This window comes from Parus major, chromosome 2 (assembly GCF_001522545.3).
Source record: "Parus major isolate Abel chromosome 2, Parus_major1.1, whole genome shotgun sequence".
In the NCBI taxonomy this organism is placed as follows: domain Eukaryota; kingdom Metazoa; phylum Chordata; class Aves; order Passeriformes; family Paridae; genus Parus; species Parus major.
Genome location: NC_031769.1, coordinates 87,441,811 through 87,457,908, shown reverse-complemented (window position 1 = coordinate 87,457,908; position 16,098 = coordinate 87,441,811). Strand labels below are relative to the sequence as shown.

General features: G+C 41.5%; 1 protein-coding gene across 1 annotated transcript; it reads left to right on the top strand.

The window, feature by feature from the left end:
• The first annotated feature begins 39 nt into the window (after positions 1–39).
• SDHA (succinate dehydrogenase complex flavoprotein subunit A) lies at positions 40–15,541 on the top strand. The gene is made up of 15 exons (XM_015619761.3): positions 40–151; positions 3,173–3,259; positions 3,549–3,710; positions 4,500–4,643; positions 4,776–4,940; positions 6,032–6,180; positions 7,432–7,556; positions 9,724–9,892; positions 10,462–10,657; positions 11,483–11,654; positions 12,968–13,086; positions 13,423–13,534; positions 14,104–14,234; positions 14,743–14,856; positions 15,187–15,541. The coding sequence occupies exons 1-15, from the start codon at positions 86–88 to the stop codon at positions 15,271–15,273; spliced, it is 1,998 nt and encodes a 665-aa protein (XP_015475247.1). The 5' UTR covers positions 40–85; the 3' UTR covers positions 15,274–15,541.
• Positions 15,542–16,098: the final 557 nt, after the last annotated feature.

Below are 16,098 nucleotides of genomic sequence, written 5' to 3'. Positions count from 1 at the left end.
CACTGTTGGTCTGTCCCGCCGTGCCCCGCGCCTGCGCCCTCCACACCCGCTCCCCCCTCCACTCCCCCCAAGTCTGCGGTGCGTGATGGCGGCAGCGGCTGCGCGGGGGCTGGCCAAGCGCTGGCTGCGACCGGCCGCGGCTTCCCGGGCGGTGAGTCCCTGTCACTGCTCTTGTCCCTGTCCTTGTCCCTGTCCTTGTCCCTGTCCTTGTCCCTGTCCTTGTCCCTGTCCTTGCCCTTGTCCTTGTTTTTGTCCTGCTTTCCCGCCGGCGGTGGCCTGCCTCCGCTGTCTCCTCCGTGACCTTGACCCGCCCGGTGATCTCCTCAGCCCCGGCAGGTTCGGTTCCTTCGGTGCTATTTTGGAGCGGCACCGACCTCGCGACTCGTGTCCCGGGGCCAGGTTCCTGGGAGTAGGTGGCTGTGGGTATGGCTGGGCCGCGCCTCCCGGCTCGGGAAGTGAGCGCCGTAGCCTGAGGCCCTGAGCAGGGTTTTGAGGGAATGGGATGAGCGGGAAAGGCCCTGGAGGAGGCTGGCAGGTGCAGCCCGAGCAGCGGGATAGAAAGCTCGCCACAGACTCATTCTGTGTCATCAGTAGTGTGCACAGGAAGACATGGGAAGTGATTGTGCTGCTGTACCCGGCGCTGCTGAGGCCACGTCTTGAGTGCTGTGTTCAGTTCTGGGCTGCTCAGTTCACGAAGGACATTGAGGTGCTGGAGTGAGTCCGGAGAACTCACGAAGGGTCTGAGCAAGAGTCCTGTGAGGAGCGGCTGAGGGAGCTGGGGATTTTTAGCCTGGAGAAAAGAAGGTTTTGGGAGAAGTTTATCCCTCTGTACAACTGCCTGAGGAGAGGTTGTAGCAAGATGGGGCTCAGTCTCTTCTCCCACGCAGCTGGTGACAGGAAAGAGGAAATGGCCTCAGGCTGCACCAGAGGACGCTCAGGTTGGACATCAGGAAGAACTTTTTCACAGGAAGGGTGATTAGACATTGGAATAGGCTGCTCAGGGAGGTGGTGGAGTTACCATTCCTGAAAGTATTTAAGGAAAGGCTGGATGTGACACTTAGGGTCATGGTCTAGTTGATATGATGGTATTTGGTCATTGGTTGGACTCAGTGGTCTCAGAGCCCTTTTCCAGCCTAATGCATTCTGTGATTCTGGACCTGCGTGGGAAGCCAGTGTATATCTGAGTTGCTTGGCTGGTGATTGTGGCCCTGCTGAGGGGTCTGTCAGGTTTGTGTTAGGGGGCTGTAAATCATGCATGAAGGCTTGTTCGTCTCCATTGTGAGGTGGGAGTTTTCAGTTTCTTCCCACTGTTCTCATCCTTCATGCCCATAATGAACTTGGGATAACGAAAGTGGGCTGTTGCTGTACTTGTGTTGCAAAGCAGAAAATACAACTACAGAGAGAGGGAAAGGCTTAAGGAGTGTCTCAATATTTTAGATGGCAGTGAGCTGGCCCTGACTGGACATTTAGTTTCAAAAGGGCCACGATCTTCCTGGTGTCATAACAGTTCAGGATTACTGCAATCAGTGTTTTCTTCAGACTTAGTGTGACATCTTTTTCTGATTTGTGCAGTTTTGTTTGAGCTCAAAACCCCATAACACAGCTGTGTGGGAGAGAGTAGCTGCCTGGAGGAGAGTACTGGTGGAACTCCTTATGAATAGGGGTTAGGAGCTGATCTCATTCCAAGATGACTGCAGAAACCAGAAATGTGCTAGCAAGTATAATGACAGAGTAGATATGCTGTTATGCAAGAAGATAATTTAAGGAAACTGGTATGAGAAATGATAAAACTAGGTTGGGGAAAGTGTACTGGAATTCACATCAGAGATGGGGAAGAGGTTGACACTGGGGGAGGGAAGAGCTGCTTGTTAGCATTTTGTAGGAATGTAACAGCTCAGATATCACTCTAGTGCAATTTAGGTTATATTTCAAATAGGGAAGTGTTGATGTCACTGGGCAGGTCACTAATGTGGCTTTGTGTTGCTGTTCTCAGCAATTATACATGCTAGGTTAGGCTTATTTTTTGAGCTGTGTAAAGAAGGAATACTAGGTTCTGATACATTGGAGAGGTGGAGGCTAACATTCTGATTGTTTTAAGCTGTCAAAGCACAGACTGCATACTGAATAGGTTTGGGTGTGGTGTTTGTTGGTTTGGTTTGGCTTTGGACAAGTCAGGGGGTAGGAAGTGACATTGCAGAAGTGTAAACCTTGCATCCTTGTGCTAAGTTTATTAATAAATGGTTCCAAATTGGTTACTAATTTCATAAAGAATAAGAGAAATATCTCTGACTTTTGAAGCAATGCTCAGCTGGAAGAGCATTCCCTACAACCTTTTTTAATTTTCAGTACGGTGACCACCTGAAATAATTCAAATTCTGAGGATTACTTGACAAGAGAGTAATTTTCCTTTACTTCCCATGGTTCCCACAAAGCTTCATCTTTGCTTAATTATGAAAAACACTGTGAGAATACATCAGCATTAATTGCAGACATATTCTTCTGTCAGTGCAGCCTCAGACAGGTCTAAGAGGCTGGTCACTGTTGGTGAAGTCAATAGTGGGTAATCTGAGACATCCTGTTAACTGCAGGCTTGTGGATGCTGAATGCAGGAGATCAGGCAGGTAACACAGTGTTTGTGTGAAATTATGTCACATAACTTTCTCACGCTGGCCTGAGAAATTGTGAAGAGAAACTCAAACAGTCCTTAGAGAAGGAAAACAACCCTTGCAGGTGTTGTTTGTCTCCTTGTTGTTTACTTGTAAGAAATGGTATGGGGGTGTTGTTCCTAACTGTCCAGTGATGGTGATGTGTTGTTTTGATGGCCAGTGAAAGTTTTACCTTTTCAGAACTGTCTATAAAAGGAGAACTGGAAGAATAAAACTAGCTCTCTTTTGCACCTAAGCTTGAGAGTCTGTGTTGTCACTATTGCTGTTCCTAAAAAAGTGCGACACAGGCTATTATCTCATCAGTCAAACTTTTTTTGATTATATGGCATGATTGTAGGACAGCCAGAACTTCAGTGCAGGTAGCACTGAAACATAATAATACTCTTGTATACGTGCTACAAGTGGTAAGTGAAGATTTGTTATAAATGTAGGGTAGCTGAGAGTGCTGTAAGTCTATCCTGTGGAAACATTTGTTCCATAATAGTTGTCTTGGCTTCTTTCTGTAGTGGCCAGCAGCATGCCAGGCTCCTGCACGGAACTTACACTTCACAGTCTATGGAAAGAAAAATGCCTCCACGAAGGTGTCTGACTCGGTATGTCTGTACTTTTTATATTCTGATTCAGTAATGCACTTAATGCTTGACAGACATTAAACTTTCAGGCTTTTAGTGGAGCATTGTGGTCAAGTACTTCGTGACACTGAGTTGTTAAAATGTGTGGCTCTTTTTAATGACAGTTTCCAATCAAGAGAGTACAACAGATGTAGCAATTGCTGCAAAAGTCTGCTGAGAGCATTATACCGATCCTGGTTATGTTTTTAGGAAACGTGTTTGACTTACTTTGAACTATTTGTGATCATAACAAAGTGATTTATTTTTGCAGATTTCTACACAATACCCAGTAGTGGACCATGAATTCGATGCAGTTGTTGTGGGTGCAGGAGGAGCAGGTCTGCGGGCTGCCTTTGGTTTGTCAGAAGCTGGGTTTAACACAGCCTGTGTTACCAAGCTGTTCCCCACCCGCTCTCATACAGTTGCTGCACAGGTGAGGAATGAGGCAGAGCAAATGTTTAAAACATACTTGCTGTCAGAGAGCTGATTTGGATATAAAATAATCAGAGAATGGTTTGGGTTGGAAGAAACCTTAGATGTTACCCAGTTCCAACGCCCCTGCGATGGGTGGGGATTTCCACCCATTAGATTGGATTGCTCAGGACCCCATCCAGCCTGGCCTTGAACACTTCTAGGGATGGGGCACATGAACATCTTGTTTCAAGGCCATGCTTCTTTTTATGAATGTTGCATATTTAGTTGAAACTTTTGGGAGGGTAGTATGTGATAGAATCAAACTTAATCATGATCATTAAGGTTGGGAAAGACCTCTGATATCATGAGAGTCCAATCATTAACCCACGACTGCCAAACTTTCTATTAAGTAACAGGTACATTTCATTTTGCTACCAAGCTAGTGACCTTGCAAGACACATTTTTTTAATCTTGCTTCCAGTTGTTTTTAAAATCCTTAATATCCCATACATTTTCATTTCATTATGCTACCTCTTTTTTCTTCCCCCTTTCTAAACATTATCAAAATGCAGTGCTCCTTCTTTGCCTACAGTGTAACTGTGATTCACTGTGTTACACAAAAAAGCAGGATAAGCCATTGTGAAAGGAGGAGTTTCACAGGTTTTTCACAACCACATTAAATATAACTTGACTTTATTTCTTGTACACAGATGCATAACTGGTATGTGATTTTTAATAGAAATGAAGTAAACCTGATAAAGCTATACTCAAGTAATGTAATGCCAGGAAAATGGATTTTCATTTTCAGGGAGGGATCAATGCTGCTCTGGGGAACATGGAGGATGATAATTGGAGGTGGCATTTCTATGACACAGTGAAAGGATCGGACTGGCTGGGTGACCAGGATGCCATACACTACATGACTGAGCAAGCCCCAGCTGCGGTGATAGAGGTGAGACTCTAGGGATTTGATGTCAGCTGTAGTTATAAATAACACAGACTAACTTCCAAGGACATCTCCTTAAAATAACATGTCATATTATAGTGCACAAGAGTTTCTGATGCTTGTATTTGGGTTCAACAGCTGGAAAATTATGGGATGCCATTCAGCAGAACTGAAGAAGGAAAAATCTATCAGCGTGCATTTGGTGGACAGAGTCTTCAGTTTGGAAAAGGAGGACAGGCCCACAGATGCTGTTGTGTTGCAGACAGGACTGGACATTCACTCTTACATACTTTGTATGGCAGGGTAAGCAGTTGTGAACTAAATTTGGTTTGAGTTTCTGTGTTTGCATTTACTGATTTTTTTTTTCCTTTTTCCCCACAGAGTTTGAAAAAAAATCAAAACCAAACAAACATATAGCTGTTCACATATGAATGAGAAATCCAGGGGAATGGCTTATAGCAGTTCTGGGTTATCTGCCTTCCTGAGGCAATGTGGAAGGATGAGGATGATGCTAATTAGTGTACACTGTCAGCTTTGTGATCTGGACTAGTTCTGCACTGTTAGTACTTCTCTGTCTGTTAACTAGACCCAAAGAGAATTTATGTAAACATTGTCCCAAAAGCCCTTTTTTCTAAAAATTTAACAAAGTAGCACTGGGGAGCTGTGAAAAGAGTTACTAGCTGGCATTTTTTTCGCTCATCTTCAAACTGGGAGGAGGGGGAAACAAGGTGTTAATGAATTAAGGCCTATTGTGCAATTCTGAGCTTGTTTTGTGGCAAGTAACTAGTGCTCCAGCTGTGCCTATTAATTCTAGGAACCATAACTGGAGGAGTGTTGGCTGTTTGAAAATTGTAGTGAGCTACTTGAAACCAGAAATCCAAGTACCTGTTAGCTACTGTTTTTTATTTACTTGGTAGCCAGCTAATTGCTCTCCAGGTTTGAGCTGTGTGTGCTGCTGCAATACAAATTCTTGGTGCTGCCAAACACTGCTTTGATCCCTGAGGGCGTGAAGGAATGTTTGACTCGGTGCCTGCTGCTCCTGTTGGTTTATTTGGCTCCTGGAGGTGTTTCTCATCTCTCTGGGAGAGTTTACATGCAGCGTGCTTGTACATGCATGGGGCACTGCAGCTGGCTAACGTGTTGCCAAAGGTGGAGTGTAATGACAAGTCCTGCTGCCCAGCTCCTGACTGCTCAGAATTAAGTGCCCTTGCCACTACTTGTATCTTTTAAAGCTAGAATAGATTAATTAGCAAAGTCTTTAATTTAAAGTTATGAGGAAAAAATCTTCTCTGAGAGTTGGTGGGGATGTTTTTTATCCTGATACATCCCTTGTGCATTGACAGTTTTGAAGAGAGGTTACTTCAGTAAAAGTTCCTTTTCTAATTTTCCTCCAGTCTCTACGATATGATACAAGCTACTTTGTTGAATATTTTGCCTTGGACCTACTTATGGAGAATGGAGAATGCCGTGGAGTTATTGCCCTCTGCATTGAAGATGGAACCATACATCGTTTTAGAGCAAAGAACACGGTCATTGCCACTGGGTAAGGTAACATTTGTGATGAAAGACCAAGACTTGGTAGCGTTACCAGCTGGATGTTTGTGTGCTTGTACATGTGTTTGGATCCACAGTGTGGAGTACATCGACTGACAGAACATAATTTATAGGTTCATTCCCCCCCCACTAAAAGGAACACAACTGAATTCAGTCATTCCCTCTGAAAGAAGGCACATGCTAATTTTGTGACCAAGTATAAATTTGGTATGAGGTCTAACTTTGAATTCTAGAACAATGACAGAGTAAGAATGTGGAAGACTAGTATATATGATTCAGATGGTCTTCAGTTATTAAAAAGCACTGTTTAAAACAGACAGTGTTGCAATGCTGCCAACATGTCTGTCTGTAGAGTTCTGAATTTCCTGTAGGAAACAGCTTTTATCAAAATTCCAGAGACTCTATTTCATTAAGATAGCACCATTATAATTCTAACTGTTCTAGGATAAAACTATAATATGAGTGTAACTTAACATTACTTGGTTGCAGAGTTTGTATGTATTTATTAGAATGCTATTTGCATTAGTCTTCTGCTGCTTATGGCTCTCCCATATCTATTTCAATATGAAAAATATTTATAAACGTCTCTGTAAAAGATAACACTTATAAATAAATTCATGAAAGGTTGCCCTCATAATTTGTCTTTCTGACATGTTTTTCATGCTTGTGTACTTTGAGGTGTGTGGAATATGTACATTACTATTTCTTTTGAGAGTTAGTTCTGAAATTGGGTCGATTGGCTGTTCTCAATAATATTGGAGGCTAACCTAGATGTTTGCAGCATAATAATTCATGTTTTATACCAGGACAACTTAGTTTTTAAATCTAAGAATATAAAAGCAGGACCAAATGGGCAATATAAACCATCATTATATGCTATTTTTTGGAAAACTTAGGGTGGTTCAAATGAAACTGAATGGTATGGATTAAAGGAAATTTCTGAAATAACTTCTTATTTTTTTATGGCAGAAAGGCTTCTGATATTAACCAGATGATCCTGCTTTAGAATTGGTTTTCTTCAAGCTTCTGTCACCAGCCATTTTTCAAATATAGTTGAGCAAAACTGGGCTAAACCAGTTTTGGTTTCTTTTGGTTGAACTAGTACAGGAGATGGTGAAACTTAAAGTACTTTTCTTATTAACCCTCTCCACTGTTGTGCAAATAGCATAATTTAGGGGTATGTTGTAGTGATGTTTTAATTTTTCTTCCTCTTAATTCTATTAACTTTTGTATTCTGCAGTGGGTATGGCCGCACTTACTTCAGCTGCACATCTGCTCATACCAGTACTGGTGATGGCACGGCCATGGTCACACGAGCTGGGCTCCCTTGCCAGGACTTAGAATTTGTGCAGTTTCACCCTACAGGTACAGAATATCAAATAGTGCTTACAGCATGATTTTTAATGAGTTGAACAGATTTTTATGTTGTTTTAAAATGTCAAAGAATCACACAGTATGCTGAGGTTGAAGTGACCCATCAGGTTCATCAAGTCCAACTTCTGGCCCTGTGCAGGACACCCTAAGAGTCACACCACATGCCTGATAGCAGTATCCAAACACTTCTTGAGCTTTATCTGGCTTGATGCTGTAACCACTCCCCTGGGGAGCCTGTTCCAGTGCCCAGCCACCCTCTGGGTGAAAAACCTTTTCCTACTAGCCAACCTAAACCTCCCCTGACACAGCTTCAGGCCATTCTCTCGGGTCCTGTCACTGATGACCACAGGGAAGAGATCAGGGCCTGCCCCTCCTCTTGCCCTCATAAGGAAGTTGCAGGGTGTGTTGAGGTCTCCTTTCAGTCTCCTCCAGGCTGAGCAGACCAAGGGACCTCAGCCACTCCTCATTCAATTTCCGCTCAAGGCCCTTCACTATCTTTGTTGTGCTCCTTTGGATAGTTTTAATGTCTTTTTTATATTGTGGTACCCAAAACTGCCCCCAGTACTGGAGGTGAGGCTGCCTCAGGTCAGAGCAGAGCAGGACAATCGTCTTCCTTGCCTGTCTGGCCATGCTGTACCTGATGCCCTCCAGGACAGGGTTTTGGCCCTCCTGGCTGCCAGGGCACTGCTGACTCATGGTCAGCTTGCCACTGACCAGGGACCTCCAGGTCCCTTTCCATGGCACTGTTTCCCAGCATCTCCTTCTGCAGTGTGTCCTTACAGCCAGGGTTGTTCCATCCCAGGTGCAGAATGTTCCCTTGTACATCATACAGGTAATGCCCAGCCCTCTTAATTTGTTGGGGTCTGTCTGCAGGGCCTCCCTTCCTCTGAGGGAATCAACAGCTCCTCCCTGTTTTTCAGTATCTACAAACTTGCTCAGTATCCCTTACAGTCCTGTGCCCAAGTCATTTATGAAGATGTTGAAGTGCACAGGACCTAAGATAAAGACCTGTGTAACGCTATTAGTGACAGGTTACCAGCATGATGTCCTCTCAGGCATGATGTGCTCAAGTCAGTTTGCACTTTTCTGCAGCATTTGAGTTGTTGCTTGTGACCTGTGTTTAGACTTGTCTGTGTCTGTTGTTGAATATAAATTTGAGAGAGTAGACATAATGTGAGAAAGGTCTCAGCTGTTATAATTTAAAGAGCAGTGTTTAATATTTCGAGGTGCTGTCCTTACAAAAGAAGAGGTTTTATGAATTACAAGCTGAAACTACCTCTTAAATTTGTATTTCCATTGTCCTTAATATTTCAAGGGGTTTGATATTTGATACAAGAGCAATGGGATAGGTGCAAATGTTAGGGAAGTATATACTAGTATCTTCAGTGAAGTGCAGGAGTTGAAGTTAAGGTATGTATTTAGAACTGCAGTTTTCTAGCACGTGATCAGTATCTAAACTGTGAATAACAAAGATCACAAACTAGATTTGCAGCTAATTAAATGCTTCATTTTAATTCATGATGTGATTTTTTTGTAAATGGTTTGCATAATTTTATGTCATAGAGATTCAATGTTCCTTTGACTTAGCTAAGGTTTTCTAGTTAAAGAAGCTTCACTGCTTATATGATAATTCTGTAGCTTTTAAAATAATAATCAAGTGCATGAGTTAGTGTGCATTTTGTTTTCTGTGATGACCAGTGCTGCAGAATAACAGGTAGGCCTTCCTTCTCTAAAGGAAAAGGACACCAAATAAGATTTTATGTTACACAGGATTTAAGCCATCCTATACTGATTCAGCACGCAAGAGGGAATAAAACTGAGCAAATGACCTAATAAACTTCTGGTTTATTAAAAATCCTAAAATAATTGCTGAAGGTCTACAAGGTCTTCATAATATTCTCCTAATGTATTGATAGGTGCAGATCACTTCCAGTTTTAATATTTGAAATACTGTGGGTGTTGCAAATCAACTTGCTTAGCTTTTGGAAAGAGTGAAAGGAATAATAACAGTTGAGGGACAGTTCCTAGAGGTATGATTAGGGTGGAATAAAATCTGCACCTCTGGTTATTTTGAGAAGATCTTGTTTATTCAGTGTTCATCCTGATTGTGAAGCTGTGTGGAGAAATCTCCTTTGATGACGTTTTTGTTCTTGCACAGGTATCTATGGGGCTGGCTGCCTTATCACAGAAGGATGTCGTGGAGAGGGAGGTATTCTGATCAACAGCCAAGGTGAAAGATTCATGGAGAGATATGCACCTGTTGCCAAGGATCTGGCTTCCAGGGATGTAGTGTCTCGTTCTATGACCATAGAAATCCGTGAAGGAAGGTCAGTTAAATGCTTTTAACAAAGCTGCAGAAGGAACACTTAGTCATACTAGACTGTGAAGTGCAATAGTTCATTTGATGAGCACATGATAATTAATGAGAGTAAGCTTTAATGAGTGTTAAGCTGATCTCTGTATGTAAGGCAGAAATCTTTCTTGTTCATTCCTAATGATACTGACAGAGAACAGATGATGTTAAGAGTCTCCTGTTTGAATTCAGTGTGTCTAGAGACAGTTGCTCAAATAAGTTTCGTGTATATGCTCTTACTACAAACAAAATAATTTGGTGCTCTGTTCTCTTCACTAATTACCAAGTTTTATATATTTCTGCAGAGATGTAGTTGAAAGTCTTAAATAATGTGAATTACTGTGGAAAGAAAGCTGGGACTTGAAAGATGGCCTCAATTCATCCAGGTGCCACTGTCTATGCTAGATATTAATTTTTGTCAGATAACGTTTGAAAAATAACCTATTTATTTTCACAAATGAAACAAACTGGATTAGAAATGCCACTAGTGTTTGTAAATTCCTGTTACGTATTGCAATGTTGCTTTTTTCTGTTTTTTGCTAGGGGTTGTGGTCCTGAAAAAGATCATGTGTACTTGCAGTTGCACCACTTGCCACCACAGCAGCTGGCAACCCGTCTCCCAGGGATCTCCGAAACAGCCATGATATTCGCTGGAGTTGATGTCACTAAAGAACCTATCCCTGTCCTGCCTACTGTGCATTACAATATGGGAGGTATTCCTACTAACTACAAAGGACAGGTGAGGCACACACATCACTTTTGGGCTGTATTTTCATCATCCTACTAGGAAAATACTTTCCAAATAGAAAAGCATTAGGAATCGTTTCATAAATGTAAGGATGATTAATACAATTTTTAATAATAATATAATAATGATGTCAGAGTACTTAAAACACGGTCCTTTTGGTTTTTTAAAATAGCTTGATAACCAAGTACCAGTCCATCTGGAGATGGGAGTTCCAAGAAACATCTAAAATGAAGTTGCTGTCAGGTCTGACAGCAATTCTCTGTTAATTGAGCTGAGGATAATATAATTGAAGATAGATCAAAGTAGGGCTCTATTGCATTCTGTTACATGAGTTAATGTGTATTATTCCTCTGTAGTTCATATAATCTAAACACTAAAGCAGATCTTCCAGCTGACACTAGCTGGAAATCAATGTGATGGTGGCAGCTGAATTCTTCAGTTGAAGAAGAATTGTGTCCTTGTTACATTTAAATGTAAACTTTTGCTTTAGAAGTGTATGCAGATCAGACTTTATTCCTGTGCGTTTCTGACTTGCTGCAGAATTGTGGTGAAACAGAACTATGTGGTCTTTGTAAGCATATAGAAGGAAATCTTGGGGTTTAGTCCTATCCGTATTTACATATAGGTCTAAATGTATGTATTTGCATACATTTCTGCTTGCCCGTTAGAAATAAAACAATTCTGTGTTTAGAGTTGGAAGAAATTTTAGGCTGCTGTGTTCCATCCTTACATGCACGTGGCCTTTGCAAATAAGGAGGTTTGCACTGTTTCAGTGTTTTAGAAAGCTGAGTATTAATGGGGTGTGTGCAATGCTAGGTGATCACACATGTCAATGGTGAGGATAAGGTGGTGCCTGGGTTATACGCCTGCGGGGAAGCGGCCTCTGCATCTGTCCATGGTGCAAATCGACTTGGAGCAAACTCTCTTCTGGATTTGGTGGTCTTTGGTCGTGCTTGTGCTCTGACTATTGCAAATACATGCAAGCCTGGTAAGTCTCACTTTTCTAGAGACATTTTCTTTTATGATGTAATTTCTGCCCAACAAGGCATTGTGTTGCTACCTGGTTCAAATTTAGAATGATACTCAAAGGCTCTTATGTGTTAGAAAAGGAAGAAATTGGTGTTTATGGTTTTTGTAGGTGTGTTCTTTGCCAGGCAAATGTTTTGACATAACTGTTTGCTTTGTAATTGATCCTTTTAAAACTAGAATTGGGCCAATGCTATTAGTAAGAACAGTTAGGATTTTTGACAAATTAACATGGAATATTGAATGTGAATACTGTATTCTTTACATACTGCACTGTCTTCTGCGTCAAAATGTAATCTGTCTAACATTTGGCACTTCTGCACAGTGGAATTTGCTGCCAGCTTTCTGATTTATTTATAAGAAGGACTGACATGCGAGTGGTAAGAGATAGATACTAAAAATTGCAATATCTCATTCACTGTATTCTCACTACTGAATCTTACATATTTTTTAATAATCTGGTTCAGTGGCAGTTGTTGACCTGAGAAAACAAAGAAGCAAACCCTCCCTTCCTCCAGCAAAATACTGGAAGTGGCAGTTACATTGCCAGAGCAGCTGGAGTCCACAAGTAGTCATCTGTTTTCTTACTGCTTGGTGTTCAAACTGCACCAACTGCAGAGACTGATGATTCCTCATGGAATCAGCTTAGATCTTGTGATGCCTATTTGGTCTGGCTTTTTTTGAATCCTTCTGTGGCTCTTTAGAGCTAGAAGTTGTAGAAAGGGATTTATTAATCTGAATGCAAAGCTACATGTGAGATGAACTGTGCTGGTAAGATGCTGTGTTTGCTTTGTTGCCCAGTAACATGTGGCTTCCAGTATTAGAGGCAAGATGCAGAGCTCATGTCTAACTGCCAGGCTTACTGACTGATCCTGGTCCCTTAGATATCCAATAAAAGCTGGGAGGTTTGGGAGTGAGGACACAAGGAAAGCATAGCAGAAGGTGGTAAGGACCACAGGCTGATTCCATAGTTTAGAAGAATTTTCACTGTGCTGTTTCAGTGCTGCTTCGAAGCAGTGAACAGCAGAATTTTGCCAAACCTATAAAATCTTTATTCATTGTTATAGGAAAGAATGGGATTCATATTCCACTGAGAACTTTAAATATATGGATACAATTGATATCACAATTGGTATTGACACTTATTGTGCACCTCAGAGGACGAAAGCAGATTGTGCATTACTCAAATCTGATTTGTAGTAATTGATAGTCTCTGAAACTGCCAGAAACCAAACCCAAGCCTGGCTACCAAACTTACTGAAATTTTCTTATTAGGAGAGCCAATTCCCCCAATTAAACCAAATGCTGGTGAAGAGTCAGTTGCTAATCTTGACAAGTTAAGGTTTGCTGACGGAAGCATAAGGACTTCAGAAGTGCGACTTAGCATGCAGAAGGTAAGCCTGGGGAAGCTCTCAGGGATAGGGTAGGACAAGCTACAAGCAACTGTGGGGTTTGGCAACTTGTGTGTGAGAAGACTGTGTGTGCAGCCAAGGTTGTATCAAGTTTTGTTAATTCCTTCTTCCCTTCATGGTCATTCCCTTGTGTAGTTCACCTGCTGTGTGATAGAGTGGGGTTTCAGTTGTTCAGGGTGAATGGAAGAATGTGGGGATTTTCAGGCTGCAGATGAGTTTGAATTCAGAACAGCTCTGTGTCAAGCTCTTCTGGAGGTAAGGAAGTTACATGCTTTCATGTGCAGCATATCAAACTGATTTTGTTTTACTGTGTTGCAGGCAATGCAAAACCATGCTGCTGTATTTCGTACTGGTTCTGTACTCCAAGAAGGCTGTGAGAAACTTAGCCAAATTTATGGTGATCTGGCTCATCTAAAGACTTTTGACAGAGGTAATTTGACAGCAAAGAACACACCTTGGCCAGAGTACTCTGGGAAGAGTGTTGGTGGCTTTTTTTTTGTTTTTGTTTTTTTCTGTAAACATAACCTGTTCTTTGGCAGAAGATTTTGACCATTTTGAATCTTTCAAAATATTTTGTAGAGCCCTACTTACTAAATATGGCAATCAGGTAAAATACTTGACCTTAGCAGTCATTTTCTGGTTGAAAGATCTTTCAAAGAAGCAGAGACTGAAATTGGATATAAATGGGTAAAGTACAAACTGCCCTCAGAATATGATGTGAAGTTGTCCAAATACTAAGATGAATGCTGAACTTCGTCAGAATCTTCCAAAAATGCTAGGGAGTTGCAGAGAGGTATCCAAGAATATTCATAGGCTGAACACTCAGTTTTCATTCTGCAGCTGAGGAGATCACAATGCAGACAGATACTACCACGTCTTGTGGTATATCTTAAGAGAACTTGGTTGTTTTAAGTTCAACTGATGATGTATGTTTGGTTCACTCACATGTATTTCTCTTGTTTGTAGACCATCTTCCATAGTATTTTAATATTTTACTAGGTATTGTGTGGAACACTGACTTGGTGGAGACCCTTGAACTGCAGAACCTGATGCTTTGTGCTCTACAAACCATTTATGGTGCTGAGGCTCGCAAAGAGTCCCGGGGTGCCCATGCCAGAGAGGATTATAAGGTATATTTTCTGTGACCTGAATGTAGGATTGAATCTTGTTATCATGTGTCCTCAGATGGATTATTTTAAAGTTGTAACATCTTCAAAGTGTTAAGATTAGTGTAGTATTTGTTTGGGGTTCTATTTGTACTGCTCTATCTCTTCTTATTTGTTCTTTGTAAAAGGACAAATACATGGAACACTGGGAATGATTTTGAGAAGAATTGTTTCATGTGCACATCTGAGTGATTGCAGACCTCTAAACCAGGACTGTAGCAATAATACCATGGATACATAAACAGGACATAAGGATGCATAAACAGAATAATTGTCCTATGCAAGGAGAGTTACTTTAGAGCCCTTGTTAAACCTGAGCATTTCAAACTGGACACGGGCAGTGTTAAGAGAAAGTTTGCTGTCTATTCAGAGGCATGCTGGGTTACAGGTGTAATTGAAATGCAGCTAATCTCGTGGTTGTAAAGTGATCTGTAGATACTTCTGGTCTGCACTAATCTCATTTTCTCCCTAGTTACGGGTAGATGAGTTTGACTACTCTAAGCCACTCCAAGGCCAACAGAAGAAGCCATTTGAGGAGCACTGGAGAAAGCACACCCTGTCATATGTGGATATCCCAACTGGGAAGGTACTTTGAGCTTAGTGCTTGAGAATCTTTTTTGCTGTTAACAGCTGTTCTCATAAACTACCTTGGAAACTGTGATAATCCTGCACTGTTGATCTTTGGGAAGTGACTTTGGTATTTGATCTGGAATTGTGTTTCCCCTTGTGTCAGGCTAGTTTCTTTTTTTCTTCTGATGGTGACAAAACCTGTTGTTGGGTATTTAGTAGAACAGCTTTATGGTATTTCAGAGATAGAACTGAATCTGATGCTATAAAAATCTTAGCTGTTGGGGTTTTTTGGATCTCATTCTCTGAATCCTGTTGTGCTGAAGTTTTTTATTCCCTTTTACTTTAGGTTACCTTGAAGTACAGACCAGTGATTGACAAAACCTTGAATGAGGAAGATTGCCAGACTGTCCCACCGGCGATCCGCTCATACTAGCAGCTTCCATCTCACCTGAAGCCCTCTCCCAGAGGGGCCAGTGTACATAAGCATAGCACAAGCAAACCAAAATAGTGTTGGCACTTAGCAATGAATGGAAAATGCTGACAAAACTTTTCTCCAGCTTGTATTCTGCTGTGGCTTACTGTACATTTATTAAAAGTGGAATGCAGAACAGCTTATGTTCTTTCACCCATCTGTCAAAAGGGACAGCTAAAACACAAAATGTGTCTAAATAAAGTCATTACAAGTCTTGTATTTGTTTGAATATGCTGATATATCTATAATTACAATGCTCTTACTGTGAATGTGTAGTTATTTACATATTTTAAGCACAAGAAATGTGTTCAGTGACAGGACAAGGGGCAGCAGGCACAAAGTGAAGCACAGGAACTTCCATCTAAATGTGGGGATGATCTTTACTTTGAGAGTAGTGGAGCACTGGAACAGGCTGCCCAAAAAGGTTGTGGACTTTCCGCTGGAGGTACTAAAAGCCTGCCTAAATGTGATCCTGTGCAAGGTGCTCCAGGTGAACCTGCTGGTGCAGGGAGGTTGGACCAGATGACCTCCAGAGATCCCTTCCAACCCCAGCTATTCACTGCCATAGTTTTAGACAAGATAGAGATGCTGAATTTTGTGATGTGGGGACTTAAGCATCTTAGTTGCTGACTGTAATACTTGAAGATGTTATAGTATACATCTATATATCTACATACTATAGTTATAGTTGCAACTTTGAATTGTCATACTGTTCTATTGAATGAAAAAAGAGACTTTCACTTACTTCCTCTGATATAGAATAATACAGATAATGTTATTACCCAA

What these genes read in the sequence shown, in the direction of transcription:
- SDHA (XM_015619761.3), top strand. Translation starts at nt 86, where the DNA reads ATGGCGGCAGCGGCTGCGCGGGGGCTGGCCAAGCGCTGGCTGCGACCG. An exon ending in TGTGCAGTTTCACCCTACAG is followed by an intron (nt 7,557 to 9,723) that starts GTACAGAATATC and finishes GTTCTTGCACAG; the next exon opens with GTATCTATGGGGCTGGCTGC. An exon ending in ATAGAAATCCGTGAAGGAAG is followed by an intron (nt 9,893 to 10,461) that starts GTCAGTTAAATG and finishes GTTTTTTGCTAG; the next exon opens with GGGTTGTGGTCCTGAAAAAG.